General features: G+C 39.7%; 1 protein-coding gene across 2 annotated transcripts in view; it reads right to left on the reverse strand.

Moving 5' to 3' along the window:
- Nucleotides 1–18,395, reverse strand: part of NIPSNAP2 (nipsnap homolog 2) — a 31,038-nt gene that overhangs the window by 9,602 nt on the left and 3,041 nt on the right. The window contains exons 2-7 of one of the 2 annotated variants that reach the window (XM_066382498.1): nucleotides 13,172–13,311; nucleotides 13,044–13,089; nucleotides 9,694–9,788; nucleotides 9,324–9,394; nucleotides 8,309–8,449; nucleotides 6,787–6,818 (exon numbers count right to left, since the gene is read on the reverse strand). In XM_066382498.1, coding sequence (XP_066238595.1) covers nucleotides 6,787–6,818; nucleotides 8,309–8,449; nucleotides 9,324–9,394; nucleotides 9,694–9,788; nucleotides 13,044–13,089; nucleotides 13,172–13,311 — 525 coding nt within the window. The remainder of the gene's footprint in view (nucleotides 1–6,786; nucleotides 6,819–8,308; nucleotides 8,450–9,323; nucleotides 9,395–9,693; nucleotides 9,789–13,043; nucleotides 13,090–13,171; nucleotides 13,312–18,395) is intronic. The other variant, XM_066382501.1, reaches the window with a different exon arrangement.

Below are 18,395 nucleotides of genomic sequence, written 5' to 3' on the forward strand. Positions count from 1 at the left end.
TTAATTGATCAATGTCTTCAGAAAAATTACAAATCTGATTAGTAAATTATTGAGATTAAGCAAATCACATTAACGTGCATTCTAACTCAGAAGGAAAAAATACTCTTTCATTGTCAGTGATAAATATTCAGGATTATTTATTTCATTCTAAATTTTTCCAATTCAGTTACAGTAGGCAAAGAAAGCATACTTGCCTTGGCCTGGTAATAATCAGAAGCATGTACTGAAGAGGAGACCACCATCTTAAAATAGTTACCTATGTGCCAAAATATAAATTGAATGCTGAACTGGCTTTATAAATAATTTTTAAAATAACTGAAGAGTAACCTCAGTACTTCCTCATGGACTCCATGGTGGGCAAGTTTTAGTTAGTAACATACAAAAACCAGGAATATTGACTAATTCTACTCTATAGACAACTAGAGTATTACATATACAAGCCCCGTCCTTAAAAAAAAATCCTCCATTCAATGGGAAAGCAGGTGTATTTGCCACCCCAAATACACCTTTCAGGATATTATTTTAAGCAGGTTATTTTTAAGAAATGACAGACTCGGGAAATACCTGCCTAAAAGAATTTAGGTGGAGGATCTGCTCCAGGGAGGAGCTATCCTTACAGATAACTAGTTATCTGTGTAACATGAACCGAGTGCAGCAGACAGGGAGGGACCTCGCAAACTGTTTGATCAAGTCTTCTCTGTGTCCCATTGTTAAAGATGGCCCAGCAAATGTCCTCACCAAATGTTTTATCTCCATGTGAACTGCCTTCCCACCTCTGAAGTTCCAAACCACAACCACCCCCTTTCTCCTTTGCTCAAGATGGCACAGAAGCCTTAACTACCAGGTCTGTCCTAGGGTCTCATATTCTTATGAAATCCCTGTATGGACACACATAATAAATTTGGTCATTCCTTCTCATTAATCTGTCTCATGTTAATTTATCAGTCCAGCCAGAAATTAAAAGGGTAGGAGGAAAGTGATTTTTCCTTCCTCATATATACAATTAAATATTTACTTCTTAGTTTGCAAGTTAAAAAAATTTTTAACTTGCATTCATTAGAAATAAAGATCACGGCCTGGCCTGTGGTGGCGCAGCGGATAAAGCGCCGACCAACCGGCTACGCTGAGTTGCCAGTTACAACCCCTCCCCTTGCTCCCTCACGGCACAGAGGAGAAGCAACTACTGAGAGTTGATGCTTTTCACTCTTCTCCCCCCTTATTTCTCTCCTCCCTCTAAAATCAATAAATAAAATCTTTAAAAAAAGAAAGATATAAAGATCACAGAACCATTTTTTTTTTGAGCTAGAGGAGATCTTAAAATTATCTAGTCCAATGCAAGAAATATCATAAAGGAAAAAAGGAGAGCATATATAAATTGAAAGTGAGTCACAAGTTCATATGTATGTATCTATGAAAAATAGTTATATCTTTTTATATAACTCTTGTTGAGTATCTTGTTTATACAATTCTTGTATCTTTTTAAAAATTTACAATAAGGCCCTGGCTGGTTAGCTCAGTCAGTTAAGAGCATCATCTGAAACAAGGTTATGGTTTGATCCCTGGTCAGGGCACACACAGGAAGCAGCCAATGAGTGCACGGCTGAGTGGAACAACAAATGAATGCTTCCCTTCCCCCTCCCCTCTTTCCCCCTTTCCTTTCTCTGTCTCTCTAAAATCAACAGAAGCTAATCCCTGGCCAGATAGCTCTGGAGTGCTGTCCTGGAGCACAGAGGTTGCCGGTTCGATTCCCTGGTCAGGGCACATACAGGAGTGGCTCAATGTTCCTGTCCCATCTCCCTGCCTCTCTCAAAACAAAAAACAAAAAAATAAAATTTACATGAAAGACATCAAGTTGTACATATTCTCCTTTAACTTCTCACTGTGGTTTCCAAGACTGACCTGTTAGCAGGTACAGATCAGGTTTACTTTAACACTTTGTAAAATTCCACTGCATGAATGTAGTAGAATGTTTATACATTTTTTTTCTTACATGACCACTAGTTTCTGCCATCCACTCAACGTTTACTGAGCACACAGGGTGTGCCAGCTGCAGAACTGGAGACTGGAGACGCTGCTGGGGGGTGATAAATGCTCTAACAAAGGCATGGAAGCCACCTGCTGGGTGTGCCGAGGCCAGAGTATGTTCTTTGGGTCCCCATTCCAGCCTCAACTGTATGTGTTACATTAGTCAATTTCCTTACTCTGAGCCATCCTTGGATTTGTGCATAAATCAGCACCTTTATCAAGGTATATTTTACATACAATAAAATTCACATCAATGTATAATTTCATGCTTTTGTGTGTGTGTGACAGAGAAAGAGAGAGGGACAGATAGGAAGGGAGAAAAGATGAGAAGCATCAATTCTTCGTTGCGGCACCTTAGTTGTTCATTGATTGATTTCTCATATATGCCTTGACAGGGGAGGAGGGGTACAGCAGAGCAAGTGCCCTTTGCTCAAGCCAGAGACCTTGGGCTTCAAGCCAGCAACTGTGGGGTCATGTCTATGATCCCACACTCAAGCCAGTGACCCTGCGCTCAAGCCGGATAAGCCAGTGCTCAAACCAGGGACTGTGGGGTTTCTAACCTGAGTCGTCCTCCGCATGCCAATCTGACACTCTATCCACTGTGCCACCAGCTGGTCAGGCAATTCCATGCTTTTTAAGTGAATTTATAGGCTTGTGCACCAGCACCACAAGCCAATTGTGTCAAAGATCCCCTGTAACCATCTGCAATCACTTTTGTTCCCACCCCTTATTCCTAGGCAACCACTAATCTTTCTGTAGCTACAGATCTGCCTTTCCTGGACATTTCATACAAATGGAATCATAGGCCATGGACTCCTTTGTACTGGACTCTCTCATATGGCATGTTTTTGAAGTTCATCTACCAGTACATCTGTAGCAGGTATCAGTTCATTCCTTTTTATCGCTAAAAAGTATTCCATTATATGGATATACTGTATTTCCTTACTCATTTGCTGATGAGCATTTAGCTTGGTTCTACTTTTTGGTTATTATGAAAAATGGTATCTATGATCACTGTGTATAGGTTTGTATGGATGTATGCTTGATTTTCTTAGATGTACACTCATGACCTGGGTCCTATAGTAACTCTATATTCAGAGACTTTTCCAAAGTGGCTATACCATTTTATTTTTTTCACCAGCAATTTACGAGGGTACCAACTTATCCACAACCTCAACAACGCATATTATCTGTCTTTTTAGTTACAGCCATCCTACAGGGTGTGAAGTTGTATCTCACTGTGGTTTTACTTTGCATTTCATGTGTTTATTAGACATTCACATAACTCCTTTAGTGAAATATTTATTCAAGTCCTTTGCCCATTTTAAATATTTTTTAAAATTTATGGTTTTATTTTACTTTTATTGTGGTAAAAGACACATAACATTAAATTTACCTCAATTGTTTTCAACTGTATAGTTCAGTAATGCCAAATATACTGCTCACAAATATTAGGGGATCAGGGACCATGCAGACACTCCAGTACTGTCAGCCTTTTGTACAGTACATTTCCACCAATGAAAGTTGATTTTGCATCTCATTTGCATAATCAACTTTCTTTGACTTGTTTTTCCTGATTTTCTTGTTTAATAAAAAAAATGAAATTTTTTTTTTTTTTTTTTTTTTTTTCATTTTTCTGAAGCTGGAAACGGGGAGAGACAGTCAGACAGACTCCCGCATGCGCCCGACCGGGATCCACCCGGCACGCCCACCATGGGGCGACGCTCTGCCCACCAGGGGGCGATGCTCTGCCCATCCTGGGCGTTGCCATATTGCGACCAGAGCCACTCTAGCGCCTGGGGCAGCGGCCACAGAGCCATCCCCAGCGCCCGGGCCATCTTTGCTCCAATGGAGCCTTGGCTGCGGGAGGGGAAGAGAGAGACAGAGAGGAAAGTGCGGCGGAGGGGTGGAGAAGCAAATGGGCGCTTCTCCTGTGTGCCCTGGCCGGGAATCGAACCCAGGTCCTCCGCACGCCAGGCCGACGCTCTACCGCTGAGCCAACCGGCCAGGGCAAAAAAAATGAAAATTTTTTTTATCGCTTCATATTCATTTTGAAATATCCCCTAATATTTGCAGCAGTGTATGTTTACATTGTTGTGCAAGAGGTCTCAGAACCTCTTCACCTTGCAAAACTGAAACTTTCTACCCACTAAATACCAACTCCTTTCAACCCAGCTCCTGCCAAGCACATTTTTATTGTTTCTGTGATTTTAGTACTTTAGATATTTTGTATTAGTGGCATCATACAGTATTTGTCCCTTGTAACTGGCTTATTACACTTAGTCTAATGTCTTCAGGGTTTATCCATATGACAGCATGTGGCAGGATTTCCTTTCTAAAGGCTACATTATACTCCATTACATGTATATACCACATTTTCTTTATCCATTCATTTGTTGATGAATATTTGGGTTGTTTCCATCTCTTGGCTACTGTGAATAATGCTGCAATGAACATGGGTGTGCAAATATCTTTTTGAGATACTGCTTTGAATTTTTTGAATATATGTAACTCAGTAGTGGGATTGCTGGATCATATGATAATTCTATTTTTCATGTCTGAGGAACTTCTGTCCTGTTTTCTATAATGGCTGCCATTTTACATTCCTACCAACAGGGTTTCCAATTCTCTGAATCTTTGCCAATACTTGTTATTTTCTTTTAGTAACAGTCATCCCAAAGAGTATAAGATGTCTCACTGCGGTTTTGATATGCATTTCTCTTACAATTAGTGATGCTGAGCTTCTTTTCATGTGCTTTTTGGCCATTTGTATACTTTTAGAGAACTACCTATTTAAGTTTCTTGCCCTTTTCTTTTTCTTTTTCAAGTGAAAGGAAGGGAGATAGTGAGACAGACTTTTCTGCACATGCCCCAACCGGGATCCACCTGGCAACCCTTGTCTAGGGCGAATGTTTGCAACTGAGTTATTTTTAGTGCCTGAGGCAGAGGTTCCAGGGAGCCATCCTCAGTGCCCGGGGTGATGTACTCAAACCTCAAATTGAGCCATGGCTGCTGGAGGGGGAAAGAAACAGAGAAGGAAAAGGGGGAGGGGAGAAGCAGATGGTTGCTCCTCCTGTGTGTCCTGACCAGAATCGAATCTGGGACTTCCAAACACTGGGCGGTGCTCTACCACTGAGCCAACCAGCCAGGGCCTCTTTACCCATTTTTAAAATTATTTTTTTATTTTAGTGAGAGGAAGGGAGGCAGAGACCAACTCCTGAATGCGCCCCAACCAGGATCCATCCAGCAAACCCTCTAGGGGGTGATGCTCTGTCCATCTGAGGCCCTTGCTCCATTGCAACCGGAGCCATTTTTTAGCGCCTGAGGCAGAGGCCAGGGAGCCATCCTCAGAGCCCAGGCCAACTTGCACCAATCGAGCCATGGCTGCTGCAAGCAGGGAGAAGAGAGAAAGACAGAGAAGCAAGAGGGGGAGGGTGGAGAAGCAGATGGATGCTTCTCCTGTGTGCCCTGGCCGGGAATCAAACTCAGGACATCCACATGCTGGGCCGATGCTCTAACAGTGAGCCAACCAGCCAAGGCCTCTTTGCCCATTTTTAAATTGGGTTGTCTTCTTATTGAGTTGGAGGATTTCTTTATATATCCTAGATACAAGTCCTTTCTGAAATATATGATTTGCAAAATTTTTTCCCAGTCTGTGATTTGTCTTAATATAAAATGATGTCCTTTCAATTACAAAAGTTTTCAGTTTTGATGAATTGCATTTTATCAATTTTTTTATTTTGTGATCATGACTCGGGTGTTATATCTAAAAACCCTTTGCCCAATCCTAGGTCACAAAGATTTTCTCCTCTGGTTTCTTCTAAAAGTTTTATATTTAGTTCTTCAAGTCATTTTAAATTAATTTTTGTATATAAAGTGAAATAGGAGTCTAAATTCATCGTTTTGCAAAGATATCCAGTTGTGTCAGCATCCTTTGTTGAAAAGACTATTTGTCCCCACTGAACTGCCTTGGCACATTTATGAACAGTAGTGGCTCATATCTGTGAGAGTTTATTTCTGGACTTTCAATTCTATTCCACTGATCCGCATACCTGTTTCTATGTCAGTACCACACTGTCTTGATTACTCTAGTTCTGTAGGCAGTTTGAAAATTGAGAGGTGTGAGTCCTTCAACTTTGTTCTTCTCTTTCAAGGTTGTTTTGCCTATTTCGGGTCCTTTACATTTCCAAAGCCTACCGGGACTTTGATAGATATTGTGTTGAATTGACATCAGTTTTGGGAGAAAAAATTGGTATTCTGCTACTTAAAGTAAGAAAAAAAAATAGCAACCCTATCATTTTGGTGCTTTATTTATGTGACAAAATTAACACTGTAGAAAAGAGAATGTCCAAGAATAATATAACATAAACTCATGCAACACTGAGGATTCATTAAAAGAGAGAGAAAGAAAAAGAGTCCTATCTCTTAGATACAACAAAATATTTATGGACAAAATGGTATGTTGTCTGGGACTTACTTCCCAATTATCTGGTTTGGGGGAGTTAGACCCAGGCAAGATTGTCTATGTGTTAATAATTATTGAAGCTTAAGTAATGGGTAAGGAAGGGGGGTAAATTCATGGTATTCTTCTCTCTAGGTTTGAATATGTTTGAAAAATTTCATAATAAAAATCTCAAACAACACAAGTCTAGTATCAAATCAAAGCATTATCCCAGAATTCATTCATTTCTACAATTAACATGATGGCCTAATACAATCTATTAATAAGATTAGAAACTCACCATTCTGTAACATACTCACCAGTAATTGCCCCATTCAATCATAGTTCCCGGCTGAAAAGAGATTTGGATTTTGGTGTGTTAGTTCTTTTGTGACAAATTTGAAACAGAAGTGTAAAAAATAACAATTGAAAAAACTAATTTAAAAATTAACTTCTAATAATGTGAACTGTAACAAATAAAAAAATGTTACAAAGTAATATTATTCACTGAAACACAGTTTATTCTTCTTACTACAACTGTAAAACTACTTCTGCCTATAAGGCATCCAGCTACGGTGCTCACGACCACAGTGAGGACCAACCGCCACGTGGACTTAATTATTAAACTGCTGGTAACTATTTAGACTTTGTAAAATTTTTAAAAAATACATTAGTGGCCCTGGCCGGTTGGCTCAGCGGTAGAGCTTCGGCCTAGCGTGCGGAGGACCCGGGTTCGATTCCTGGCCAGGGCACACAGGAGAAGCGCTCATTTGCTTCTCCACCCCTCCGCCGCGCTTTCCTCTCTGTCTCTCTCTTCCCCTCCCGCAGCCAAGGCTCCATTGGAGCAAAGATGGCCCGGGCGCTGGGGATGGCTCTGTGGCCTCTGCCTCAGGCGCTAGAGTGGCTCTGGTTGCAACATGGCGACGCCCAGGATGGGCAGAGCATCGCCCCCTGGTGGGCAGAGCATCGCCCCTGGTGGGCATGCCGGGTGGATCCCGGTCGGGCGCATGCGGGAGTCTGTCTGACTGTCTCTCCCTGTTTCCAGCTTCAGAAAAATGAAAAAAAAAAAAAAAAAAAAAATAAAAATACATTAGTGAGGTAAACTTAATAAGTACATCATTTTGTTTTTTCTAGTACAATGTTGAGCGTTAGACCAAGGTTGCCATCTGCGGCTTTCTTGCTAGTAGTCAGTAGGAAAACATCTGGAGTCTTACAAAATATTGTTTATTCCTTTTTAACCTTACAGTGCTGTACAATTTACTCCATGGTTGCACATTTACTAGTTGCTCAAGTTCATGTACAATAGATGTTATATATTGTACCTAGTCCTGCATTTGAGGCCTTTCCTCTTAAAAATAGAAATGCTACAAATGTCAAATAATAAATATTAGGTATAAGATTATCAAAGATGGAAGAGCTTAGCAGAATACAAGACATGAGAAATTAAGATTTTTTAAAAAGGATATAAGAGAAGAGCTGGAGAGAGGTGAAAACAAGCCAATCAAAATATAATGCCAAAATACCCCCCAAACAAACAAACAAAACCCAAATACACTGCCAAACATATATCACAGAATGTACATTCAACTTATTTATTTATTTATTTATTCATTCATTTTTTAGAGAGGAGACAGAGTGAGAGAGAGAGAGAGAAAGGGAGGAGGAACAGGAAGCATCAACTTCCGTACGTGCCTTGACCAGGCAGGCCCAGGTTTTGAACCGGTGACCTCAGCATTCCAGGCCAACACTTTAACCAGTGAGCCACCACAGGTCAGGCAACATTCAACTTTTTCTGTCAGCATTAAGGGGTACTCATGCTTCTTTGCATATTTCAGTACTTACTCGAAGTCTGTAAGATCTGAGTTCATATATATTAGGTCCTGACCGTGGAACAGGCTCATTCCAGAAGCTGAATTCTAGTAACAGCTGATTCTTCCTAGAGAGAAGCATGTTGCTTCTTGCCTTCCGGAATTCCAAAAATTCCTTTGAATGAAAAAAAAAATTGCTCATGCAATTCTCTAATATTTATACATTACCCACTTTAGGAACAAGCACGTTCCTCCTATAACAGAATACTATTATAAACACGGTCCCACTTGACATCTTATCAAACCGGCATGATGACTAGTAGCAGTCCCTTTTACACTCAAGCGTCCAGGTTTAGATGATGAGCTACATGGCCATCCTAATATTTAAATGACAATATAAATAAATGTAATTTCCCACTTTTTAGGTTCTCCTAACATTGTTTGACAGCATAATAATAGAGGTGACACGGAGACTACAAAACATCCAAGAATCTAGGAACACTGAAGATCTTGCTTCCTGACATGTCATCAGTTTGGTTCATATAATGGCAAACTCAAAAAAACTCAAAAAAAACAAAAACAAAATTAAATAAACATCAAAGAATCCAAAAGCCAATTATATTTGGACTGGGTAGCTATACAAAAGGTTTTCTTTCCTAAAAACATTTGGCTGTTACAATTCTGTCCATTAACATGCACCTGTTAGTGAAGGGAGGGGGGAAGACAGCCAAGTCAGCCCAAGGTACGGAACACGTGGTTAGAAGTTCCTGGAGCAGGTACGTGCTAGGCACCCAGGCCTGACTGAGTCTACATGCTCACTTACCACTGCCCAAGTACCCCCTGACCAGTTTCTAAGTACTACTGTTATTTCATAGTATTATAACAGGCTACTTTGTTTGAATACATCTTCAGAGAGTCCAAATAATAAAATATTTACGGCCAACAGCAGTTTAGTAATGGTAAAAACACTTGATGACAGAGTCATTTATTTCTGTACTAACATCTACTATATCATTAGTTTAAATAAATGACATTTTCAAAATCATTACCTGATTTTGTCTGAGTTTGCTCATGACCTCTGTGAGGGCAGGGTAGCCTCCTTCATACCTCCAGAGGTGGACTGAAATACATTTTAAAAGATAACATAAATTTAGAGTTTCAGGATAGTCTTACCTTGAAAGTATTTTAGATATGCATAATATTAACACACATTTATAAGTTACATTATAAAATTACAATAGTGTAATAGATTCAAACATTAAAACAAAAAAGTTTCTGTAATGAATTATTGGAGAAACAACTTTAACCATAAAACTAAACTGAGACTTAGAAAGTTTTGATTATGAAAACAAGCATTAAATTAAATATTACATTAAGACTTAAGAACAAGTGTTTATTCCAAAGACTTCTGCTTCCTACCAGCTTGATCCTGCTCGCCATACCACGTGTTCCAAGTCCCCACCAAAGTACAAGGGTAATGGTTATCTTCATGGATCTTTGGCAACACCTCTTGACTTAAAGAGAAGAGACAGCAACACTAATTAAACAAGAAAATTATTCCAGGTGGACAACACATGAGCAGTAACAGGAACAAGGCCATCTACTCCACGTACCGACAACTGACCCCAGAACATATTTATGACAAAGCAACATGCAAAATTAACCTGTTGATTGAATTCTGTTCCACTCTGAAACCCCACTTAGCAGGAACGTGGGTTTCTGACATCCTAAACTATCTAGAACATTTGTAAGCAACTCAAACACAGTGATAAAAATCATAAAGAGCCAGGGTTCCAAGATTCCAGGAACTATGGGTATACTACTTGCCATTCCAGAAAGAACACTTAAGAATGGTGATACCTACAAAAGCTAACTAAGTTTTGCTGGTTTTAGAGAGAGGAAGAATGAGGGAAACGGAAATAGCAAAGAACATGGAAAAAATAAGGAAGGGAAGAAAGTAATGTTTAAGATGGGGAGACAACAGAAGTGGCTCAATCAGGCTGAGGTAATGGGCAGAGAAAAGAGAATGAAGACAGAGCTAGAACAAACACAACTGCAATGAGGTTTCAAAGGGCATCAATGTGACAGAAAAATCCAAATGAAAGATGATAGAACATGAAGCAATAATTAGGTTCTATTTAATTTAACCAACCGAGGGGATTTGAGAGGTACCCCATAATCCCACAATGGACACACCACCCATTCCACCACCGCAGACTGTGGAGCAGCAGAGGCAAAGCCGTGACAGGTCCCAACAGTGTATTAATTTAACAGATGGATCAGAGGTTGGTTCCAAGGAAAACTTCCTATAGTACAGATTCTAGTTTACAAGGAAAGGCAAAGGAAAGAAACATAACTATGCCATACTGAGAGAAAAACTAAAGCCTGTCTACTTTCTGAATAGACACATTGTAATGAAAAGATACAATACAGATTCAACAATGGATGCAAAAAGATATCAAGGATAGAAATGGAACCTGTTTAAATTATTTGCTGACAATGAATGACATTAACCTAGTGATCATACTAGAGGCTGGGGACACCAGGACTGGGTGTTTATTAACAGTTAACAGAGAAAAAGCTCAGAATGGTCTTATGTCTAACTAAAAACCCATAAAAGAGAATGCCACCCTTCAAAAAATATGCATGGTATCATCATTGTACTGGCTCATCTAGACTTATGCTCAGAACTAAGAGGAGATTAATGGGAATTGGGGGTGGGGAAAGATTGTTAGGGAAATGGAAACAGGCCTCCTTTCTGCCATCAGACATGTGCAGGAAGTAAACAACCCCGACCTGTAGCCAATGTGGAAGAAGGAAGTCTGTACAAATTACAAATTACTCTGGTGGGGTCCAGCAAGGTGACAAGGCCTGATAATGGGGCATAGGTTTTTCACCAAAGTCTTACATGGATTTGCAGCAAATCATTTTGGTTGGAAGCCCCAATCCTGTTCTTCGAAGCCCTGGCCTTCCCTGAGTGGAGGCTGTAAAGCAGGTAGTACCTGTACCCAGAACTGGATGGGTGGGAAGAATCTCATTAAGGGGGTCCCGACAAACCAGGCAGGAGTTAAGTCTTTACATACTGAACACAGGAGTTGCTGAAGTTTCAAAGAAAAGAAAAAAACCCCAGCAGGATGAAGGAGAATACAGAACTCAAGCAGATCAATTTGACAAACTTTTAGGTTATGGACTGAAGGCTGGGGAGGAAGAACAGGTTTAGCTACAAGTCTAAGAAGGCTACTTGGAAATGGGGCTCAACAGGCTGGGAAAGGGAGACGGAGAAGGAAACCAGCAAAAAGAACTCAACACGTGTCAGTGAAGAATGCAGAGTGCTCAGTAATTAACTACTCACACAGCCCTAAGGAAAGGGTTAGATCAAGGGTAGTCAACCTTTTTATACCTACCGCCCACTTCTGTATCTCTGTCAGTAGTAAAATTTTCTAACCGCCCACCACTTCCACAGTAATGGTGATTTATAAAGTAGGGAAGTAACTTGACTTTATAAAATTTATAAAGCAGAGTTACAGCAAGTTAAAACATTTAATAAGAATTACTTACCAAGTACTTTATGTCAGATTTCCACTAAATTTAGCAAAATAAATCTTTATGAAACAACTTACTATAGTTAAATCTATCTTTTTATTTATACTTTGGTTGCTCCGCTACCGCCCACCTTGAAAGCTGGAAAGCCCACTAGTGGGCGGTAGGGACCAGGTTGATTACCACTGGGTTAGATAAACCCATGGTGGGTAACACACACAGGGACGCTGAAGAGAGCAAGGGGATTCCATTTGTTGAGCCTGAAGGAAGAGCAAGACATCCAAATAGAAACATGAATAGACAGAAATCCGAGTCAGGAGATGAAGTAATAAAAACAGGACAGGAAAGATAACCCAAGGAAACATCAGCATAGAGAAATAATACCATTTTATGAGAAAAGATTTAGAAGTATCTGGTTTTAGGGCATTTTTAAACAAACAGAACTGTGCTGTGCTGAGTAAGAAATTCTACACTGTTATATTTCACAAACTACATCCAAAAATAAAACAGATTATGCTGACTCTGGTGACAGAATCATTTCTCATGAAAGTAACAGATAGTAAAAGTAAAAAAAAAAAAAAAAGCTCTTTAATTAAATTTGCTCAAGATTGAGCATTAAAACATTTTATCTATTAAGTTAATTAAAATTATACTTTATTTTCTCTTTAGTCTAAAAGTTTACAAATTTTGTAAGACATACGGATTTCAAATCATGAAAATGTGCTGGAGGGATTTGAATCCAGGCAAATTGGAAGATTTGGAAAAAAATGGCAGCTACATTCAAATCCACATGGGACTTCCATGTGGCAGTTTTACTCAGAAGTGAATTGGAAGCAATGGAGGCCATGGGACATGAGTTCTAATTCCTAACACTCAGAGCTGCCCGGAGACGGGACGTCGGAACATATCTCAGCACAGGGAGGCAGGCAGGTCTGCAGAAGGACTCAGCACCGCCTGAGTTGATGAACTAGAAAGCCTGGCAAGGTCCCTTCCAATCTTAAAGACTCTAGTAACATTCTAAGGTTTGATAGCTCATGTGATGATTTACTGTATGAGTGCTTAAAAGCAAAATGCTCTCGGTAATCCCACATGGAGCTCAACTTAAGAGCCTCTGAACATTCATCTTTAAGAAAATGGAAGGAAGATCTGACTCTGCTATTAAGTGTTAGTGAATCAACACATTAAAATCATTATTTTTCCCCAAGTAAAGGATAGTTTGGTATACACACCAAATTTTGTTGTATGCTTCTAGGCATTCCGGTTTAACATTGTGAACTGAAACAAAAGAAAATTCAACGATGAACTTATGAACAAAGGGAATCAAGTCAACTATGAAGACAGCAGACCTATCACTCACACTGTAATTTGTACAGACTGCTTGTTTCCTTTTTGGCTAGGAGATTTGAGTGAGCATCTTTTCTTGGATCAACTTTCCGGACAAATAAGGATTTTAACCAGCTGTCTTCTCGAGGTCTGTTACTGGAAGATGTCACACTCCTATGAAATAACAAACACAAAAACTTGAGTCTTATCAGAGGTACAAAGATTTCAGTGTCTTTAGTAGTGTCGCATAATGCACTGTTTTCATGAACTCATCAATCTATTCAGCAAACATGTGGTGAGCACCTATTCTAAGCACTATACTAGAACCTGGGATATCACAAAAGTCCGTGTTCTATGAAGTGCACTCTAAACCACAGGAATAAAGTGTAAAGTAACTTGTGGCTCTCTTAACAGAGTTCTCATGTTTCTCTTTGCAATTTTCGCTATGTATTTTTCCCTTCTGTAAAGCAATTTTTGACCTAGAAAAAAATATACACAGAAACTTAAGAGTAGCCAAAGTCATAGAGAAAATAAGGTGGCTGTTAGAGGTGGAGAGGAGAATTGGTGAAGAGTTTCAGTTTGGGAAGATGAAAGAGTTCTAGAGATAGTTGCACAATGTGAATGTATAATGCCACCATGGAACTGTACATTTACAGATGATTAAAATCGCAAATTTTAAGTCACCTAAACTTTATCAGAACTAAAGAAAATGTGAGCCCTGGCCGGGTAGGTCAGAGTATCATCCCGATATGACAAAGTTGTGCGTTTGATCTCCGGTCAGGGCACATACAAGAATCCACCAACGAGTGCATAAGTGGAACAGCAAATCAATGCTTCTCTCTCTCTAAAATCAATAAATGATAATTTTAAAATGTGAAAAGAAATATACCGAGAAATGAATTATTCTGGAAAATTTATTTAACCCCTAAATTAACCTTAGAATTAAGATTAACTGTCAGGCACAAAGTTCATTAACACAAAATGTGCTAATTTTCATCTTATAATAATTTCTACTATATATGCTGCCAGACAGTGAGGGTAAATTTGCTTGAAGTATCAATTTATACTTTAACCATGAACTCTAAATTTATTGGGGTATCATTAGTTAATAACGTTATACAGTTTTCAAGCGTACAAGATTACAATTCAACATTTGTGTACTCTATCGTGCGCTCACCACCCGAAGACTAGTTTCTTTCTGTCACCATATATTTGAGCCCCTTTCCCATCTCACCCTCCTTCCACCCCTTTACCTTCTGGTAACACCATTCATTCTGTTGTCTGTAAGTTTATTTTTAAGTGCATACTTCCACACACTTGCAAGTGGAATTACAAATCTGTGTAACTTCCCTAGAGGTTACACAAATCAGATTTAAAATTGTATAGGTCTTTGGGCCCAATAATTGCCTCTGCAGTTCTGTCCTACAAGCAGCTATATTTGGATAAGTGCACCAAGTTGAATGCACAAAAACGTTCACTACTGCCTTGTTACCAGTTTCTTCCCGGCACAGGCAATTTGGATCTATCTCCATTAACAGGGGCTGGTCAAATGAATTAGGGAATATCCCAAATCAGAATAGAATGCAATCATTAAAAAGAATGAGATATGGCCCTGGCCGGTTGGCTCAGCGGTAGAGCGTTGGCCTGGCGTGCGGGGGACCCGGGTTCGATTCCTGGCCAGGGCACATGGGAGAAGCGCCCATTTGCTTCTCCACCCCCCCTTCTCCTTCCTCTCTGTCTCTCTCTTCCCCTCCCGCAGCCAAGGCTCCATTGGAGCAAAGATGGCCCGGGCGCTGGGGATGGCTCCTTGGCCTCTGCCCCAGGCGCTGGAGTGGCTCTGGTCGCAACAGAGCTATGCCCCAGAGGGGCAGAGCATCGCCCCCTGGTGGGCAGAGCGTCGCCCCTGGTGGGCGTGCCGGGTGGATCCCGGTCGGGCTCATGCAGGAGTCTGTCTGACTGTCTCTCCCCATTTCCAGCTTCAGAAAAATACAAAAAAAAAGAAAAAAAGAATGAGATAGAGGTACCTACACATCTATCTGAGATATGCTGAGGCACTGAACAGCACCACTGATACACACAAAGTGAACTGCTAATAGTAATGATGGCAGCCTTTTCCTTTTTTGCTTAAAAAAAATGACTTTCTGCTTTAATGAACAAATATTACAGGCAATTTTCTCCCCATAAGAGGTTCCTTTTATTTAAAACTAAGTCACAGAATATTATCACAAATAGCTAGAAATAAAATAAAAAGACCTTTGAATGCTATAAGCTTACAAATACAGAAACATAAAATATGTGAAAATTAACAATGTTTTCTATAAATAATGATCAAGAAATAAAAAGTATTTTTTTCAAATCTTTCAAAACTTAAAAAAATTGCAAGCTTATAGTAAAGAAGCAAAATAAGTTAATGCCAATCATGCAACTTTTCTTATAAGTGCACAGGAGAAATATATATAATCTTACATAGCATTTGTAAAAAGACGTTTACAATTCTTCTATTTTGCTTTTACCATATGTTAAAGTTCCACAGAATTAAGAAAGTGTTAATGGAATACCTGAGAGAGAGAGTTAAAGAATTAAGTTTAAAAAAACCCCAAACTTTTAAAATAAAAAAATAAAAGCTATTAGCAGCCCTGGTTGTTGGCTCAGCAGTAAAGCATCCGTTCGGCTTGTGAAGTCCCAGGTTCCATCCTGGGTGAGGGCACACAGGAGAAGCAACCATCTGCTTCTCCATCCTCCCATCCCCTTCTTTCTCTGTCTCTCCTCCTCTTGTAGCCATAACTCAAATGGTTGAGCAAGGTGGCCCTGGGTGTTGAGGATGGCTCCCTGTCCTCGCCTCAGGAGCTAAAAATAGCTCAGTTGCCAAGCAACGGAGCAGCAGCCCCAGATGGACAGAGCATGGGGGCGGGAGTTGCTTGGTGGATCCCGGTAGAGGTGCATGCAGGAGTCTGTCTCTGTCTCTTTGCCTCTCAATAACAAAAACAAACAAAAAAACTATTAGCCATTTAGCAAAAACCAAAACATATGGCATTTGTTTTCAATTCACTGGTTGATTATATAAATAAACTCATTCTAAAGAAGGGAATTCTTCAAATGAACATGTTAAAATTTATTGCAATAAAAATAACATTTTGTGAATTGGGTTAAAGTGTTTTAAACACATCACATTTTGAGATATTTGCAGAATATCATGAAGCAAAATGGCAAGTATATAAAATTAGTGATTTACAAATAGAAAATTTTAAGATAGGTTAATGGGACCTTGTATAATTCTTGCTTTTTCTTTTAGATTTTAAGTTCACTAAACAGCAACTGTGCTTAGAATTTTTTTGTTCAATAAATTGTAAGAACCTAGGATTAACAATTATGAACAATTAAGAAATGGGTTCTATGAAATTTTCTAAAAATATCAGCACTAAGACATTTCTTTAAATATAAAATATTCATCAAAGCAACTACTACTAATTTTTAGTGTATCGTTCCAGAAATGCACATTCAAGCATATGTACACACATTGATTTTTAATTTCTGCAGCATTTAATACCTCATAAAATGAGAGCATAATAAACAATTATTGGAAGACTAAATTAGAAGGGGGAAAACATCCCTAAGTAATTTTTCTCTTCCTCTTTCGAACTTAAGGGGATTACGAGTCAACAAGTATACTGCTCGCAAAAATTAGCGGATATTTAAAAATGAATATGAAGCTATAAAATATCCCCTAATTTTTGCAAGTAGACATACTTCCTGCTAGGCAATGGGTTAGGCAGTTTATCTATGTCATCTCGTTTAGTCCTCAGTCCTTTGAACAATCTAGCAAGGTACGTATTATCGAATTTTAAAGATTGGCTCAGATAGAACCTGAGCTAAGCAGTGGCAAAATAAAAGTATGAATCTAGATCTATGAAGTTCAAAATATTTTTACCAATAAGGAACACCTCCCAAACACAAATCTCCCCAACTTAACATCTGCTTCAGATTTTAATAATACCAAAGGAATATATATATATTTTATATATATATATATATATTTTTTTTTTTTTTTTCCCAAAGGGATATATTTTAAAATGAGTAAAATAGGCTAGAGATATGGAAATGTTTTGTAAACTAAAGGTAAGTCTAAGAAATAGTCAATATCACAGGACACACACAAGAACCTGAGTGGTGTTTGCTTGTGAACCTGGGTAGCAACTGTCTTGACAAATGAAAAACAGTCTGGCCCAACATTACCTCCAACTGACTGTGAAGCTCGGAAACCTTTCAAGTGTCAGGTGACGAAGGCTGCCTAATGTGCCCAGGTCACCGAGCTGTCCAAGCTGAATCATGGAAGCGGGTAGAAGCAGCTATGCCAACAGCTGTCAGGGTGATAAGATCCCACTGGGCTGGTATTCTTTAATGACAGTGACAAACACCACAATCAGTTGTCTTTATAAGATCATATATACGTTGTGCAGCACTTTACAGGAGGGGGGGTAGGGGCAGCACATTCTACAAAAACCTATGGGCTATAGCACCCTGATCTCACCCGAACTCGACGCTAAAGCAAGGTTGGGCCTGGTTAGTACTTGGATGGGAGCACTAAACTTTAAATAGAATAAGCATTCCATGCCAGGCCCTGTGGATATAAAGATGAACCAGATGCCTACCTAGCCTGTTCAGTCTCATGAGAAAAACCATTCAGTAAACAGAGTGATCATGGATACTGTAGCCCTATGCATGCTGCGCAAGGACACACACACACACACACACACACACACACACACACACACACACACTGTGGGAGCTCAGAGGAATGAAGCATTAGCTTGGCCTATTAAGGAGCAACAAGGACTCCAGGGGAGACATTCTTGCTCTGTCTTGAAGGACAAGAAAGACAGGTGGACAAGGTAGGTGACAATTCCAATCAAAGGGAACAACACGTCCAGGGTCATGGAGTCATGAAACTGTTTGGCATATTTCTGGAACAGGGAAGAGTCTGGTAAGGTAGACCAGTGTGTGAGAGGATGGTAACCACAATAATGGGAGGGCGAGGGGGGCAGGGTGTGTAGGCTCTGGTGTACCATGCATGCCCATCAGCTGGATGCTACCCTATCCATGATGCAACACTGGGAAGTTATAAGAAAAAAATTCTAGGTGTAAAAAGCAGATTGGGTGGTGGTATGTTGGATGTCCTACAGCAATAAGGCAGGAAGCTGAGAGTTGCGCTAGGGCAGTGGTGACAGAGAAGGCAGAGTGAAGACAAGCTGGAGGTGGAT

The sequence above is a fragment of the Saccopteryx leptura genome, chromosome 4 (assembly GCF_036850995.1).
Source record: "Saccopteryx leptura isolate mSacLep1 chromosome 4, mSacLep1_pri_phased_curated, whole genome shotgun sequence".
Lineage (NCBI taxonomy): Eukaryota > Metazoa > Chordata > Mammalia > Chiroptera > Emballonuridae > Saccopteryx > Saccopteryx leptura.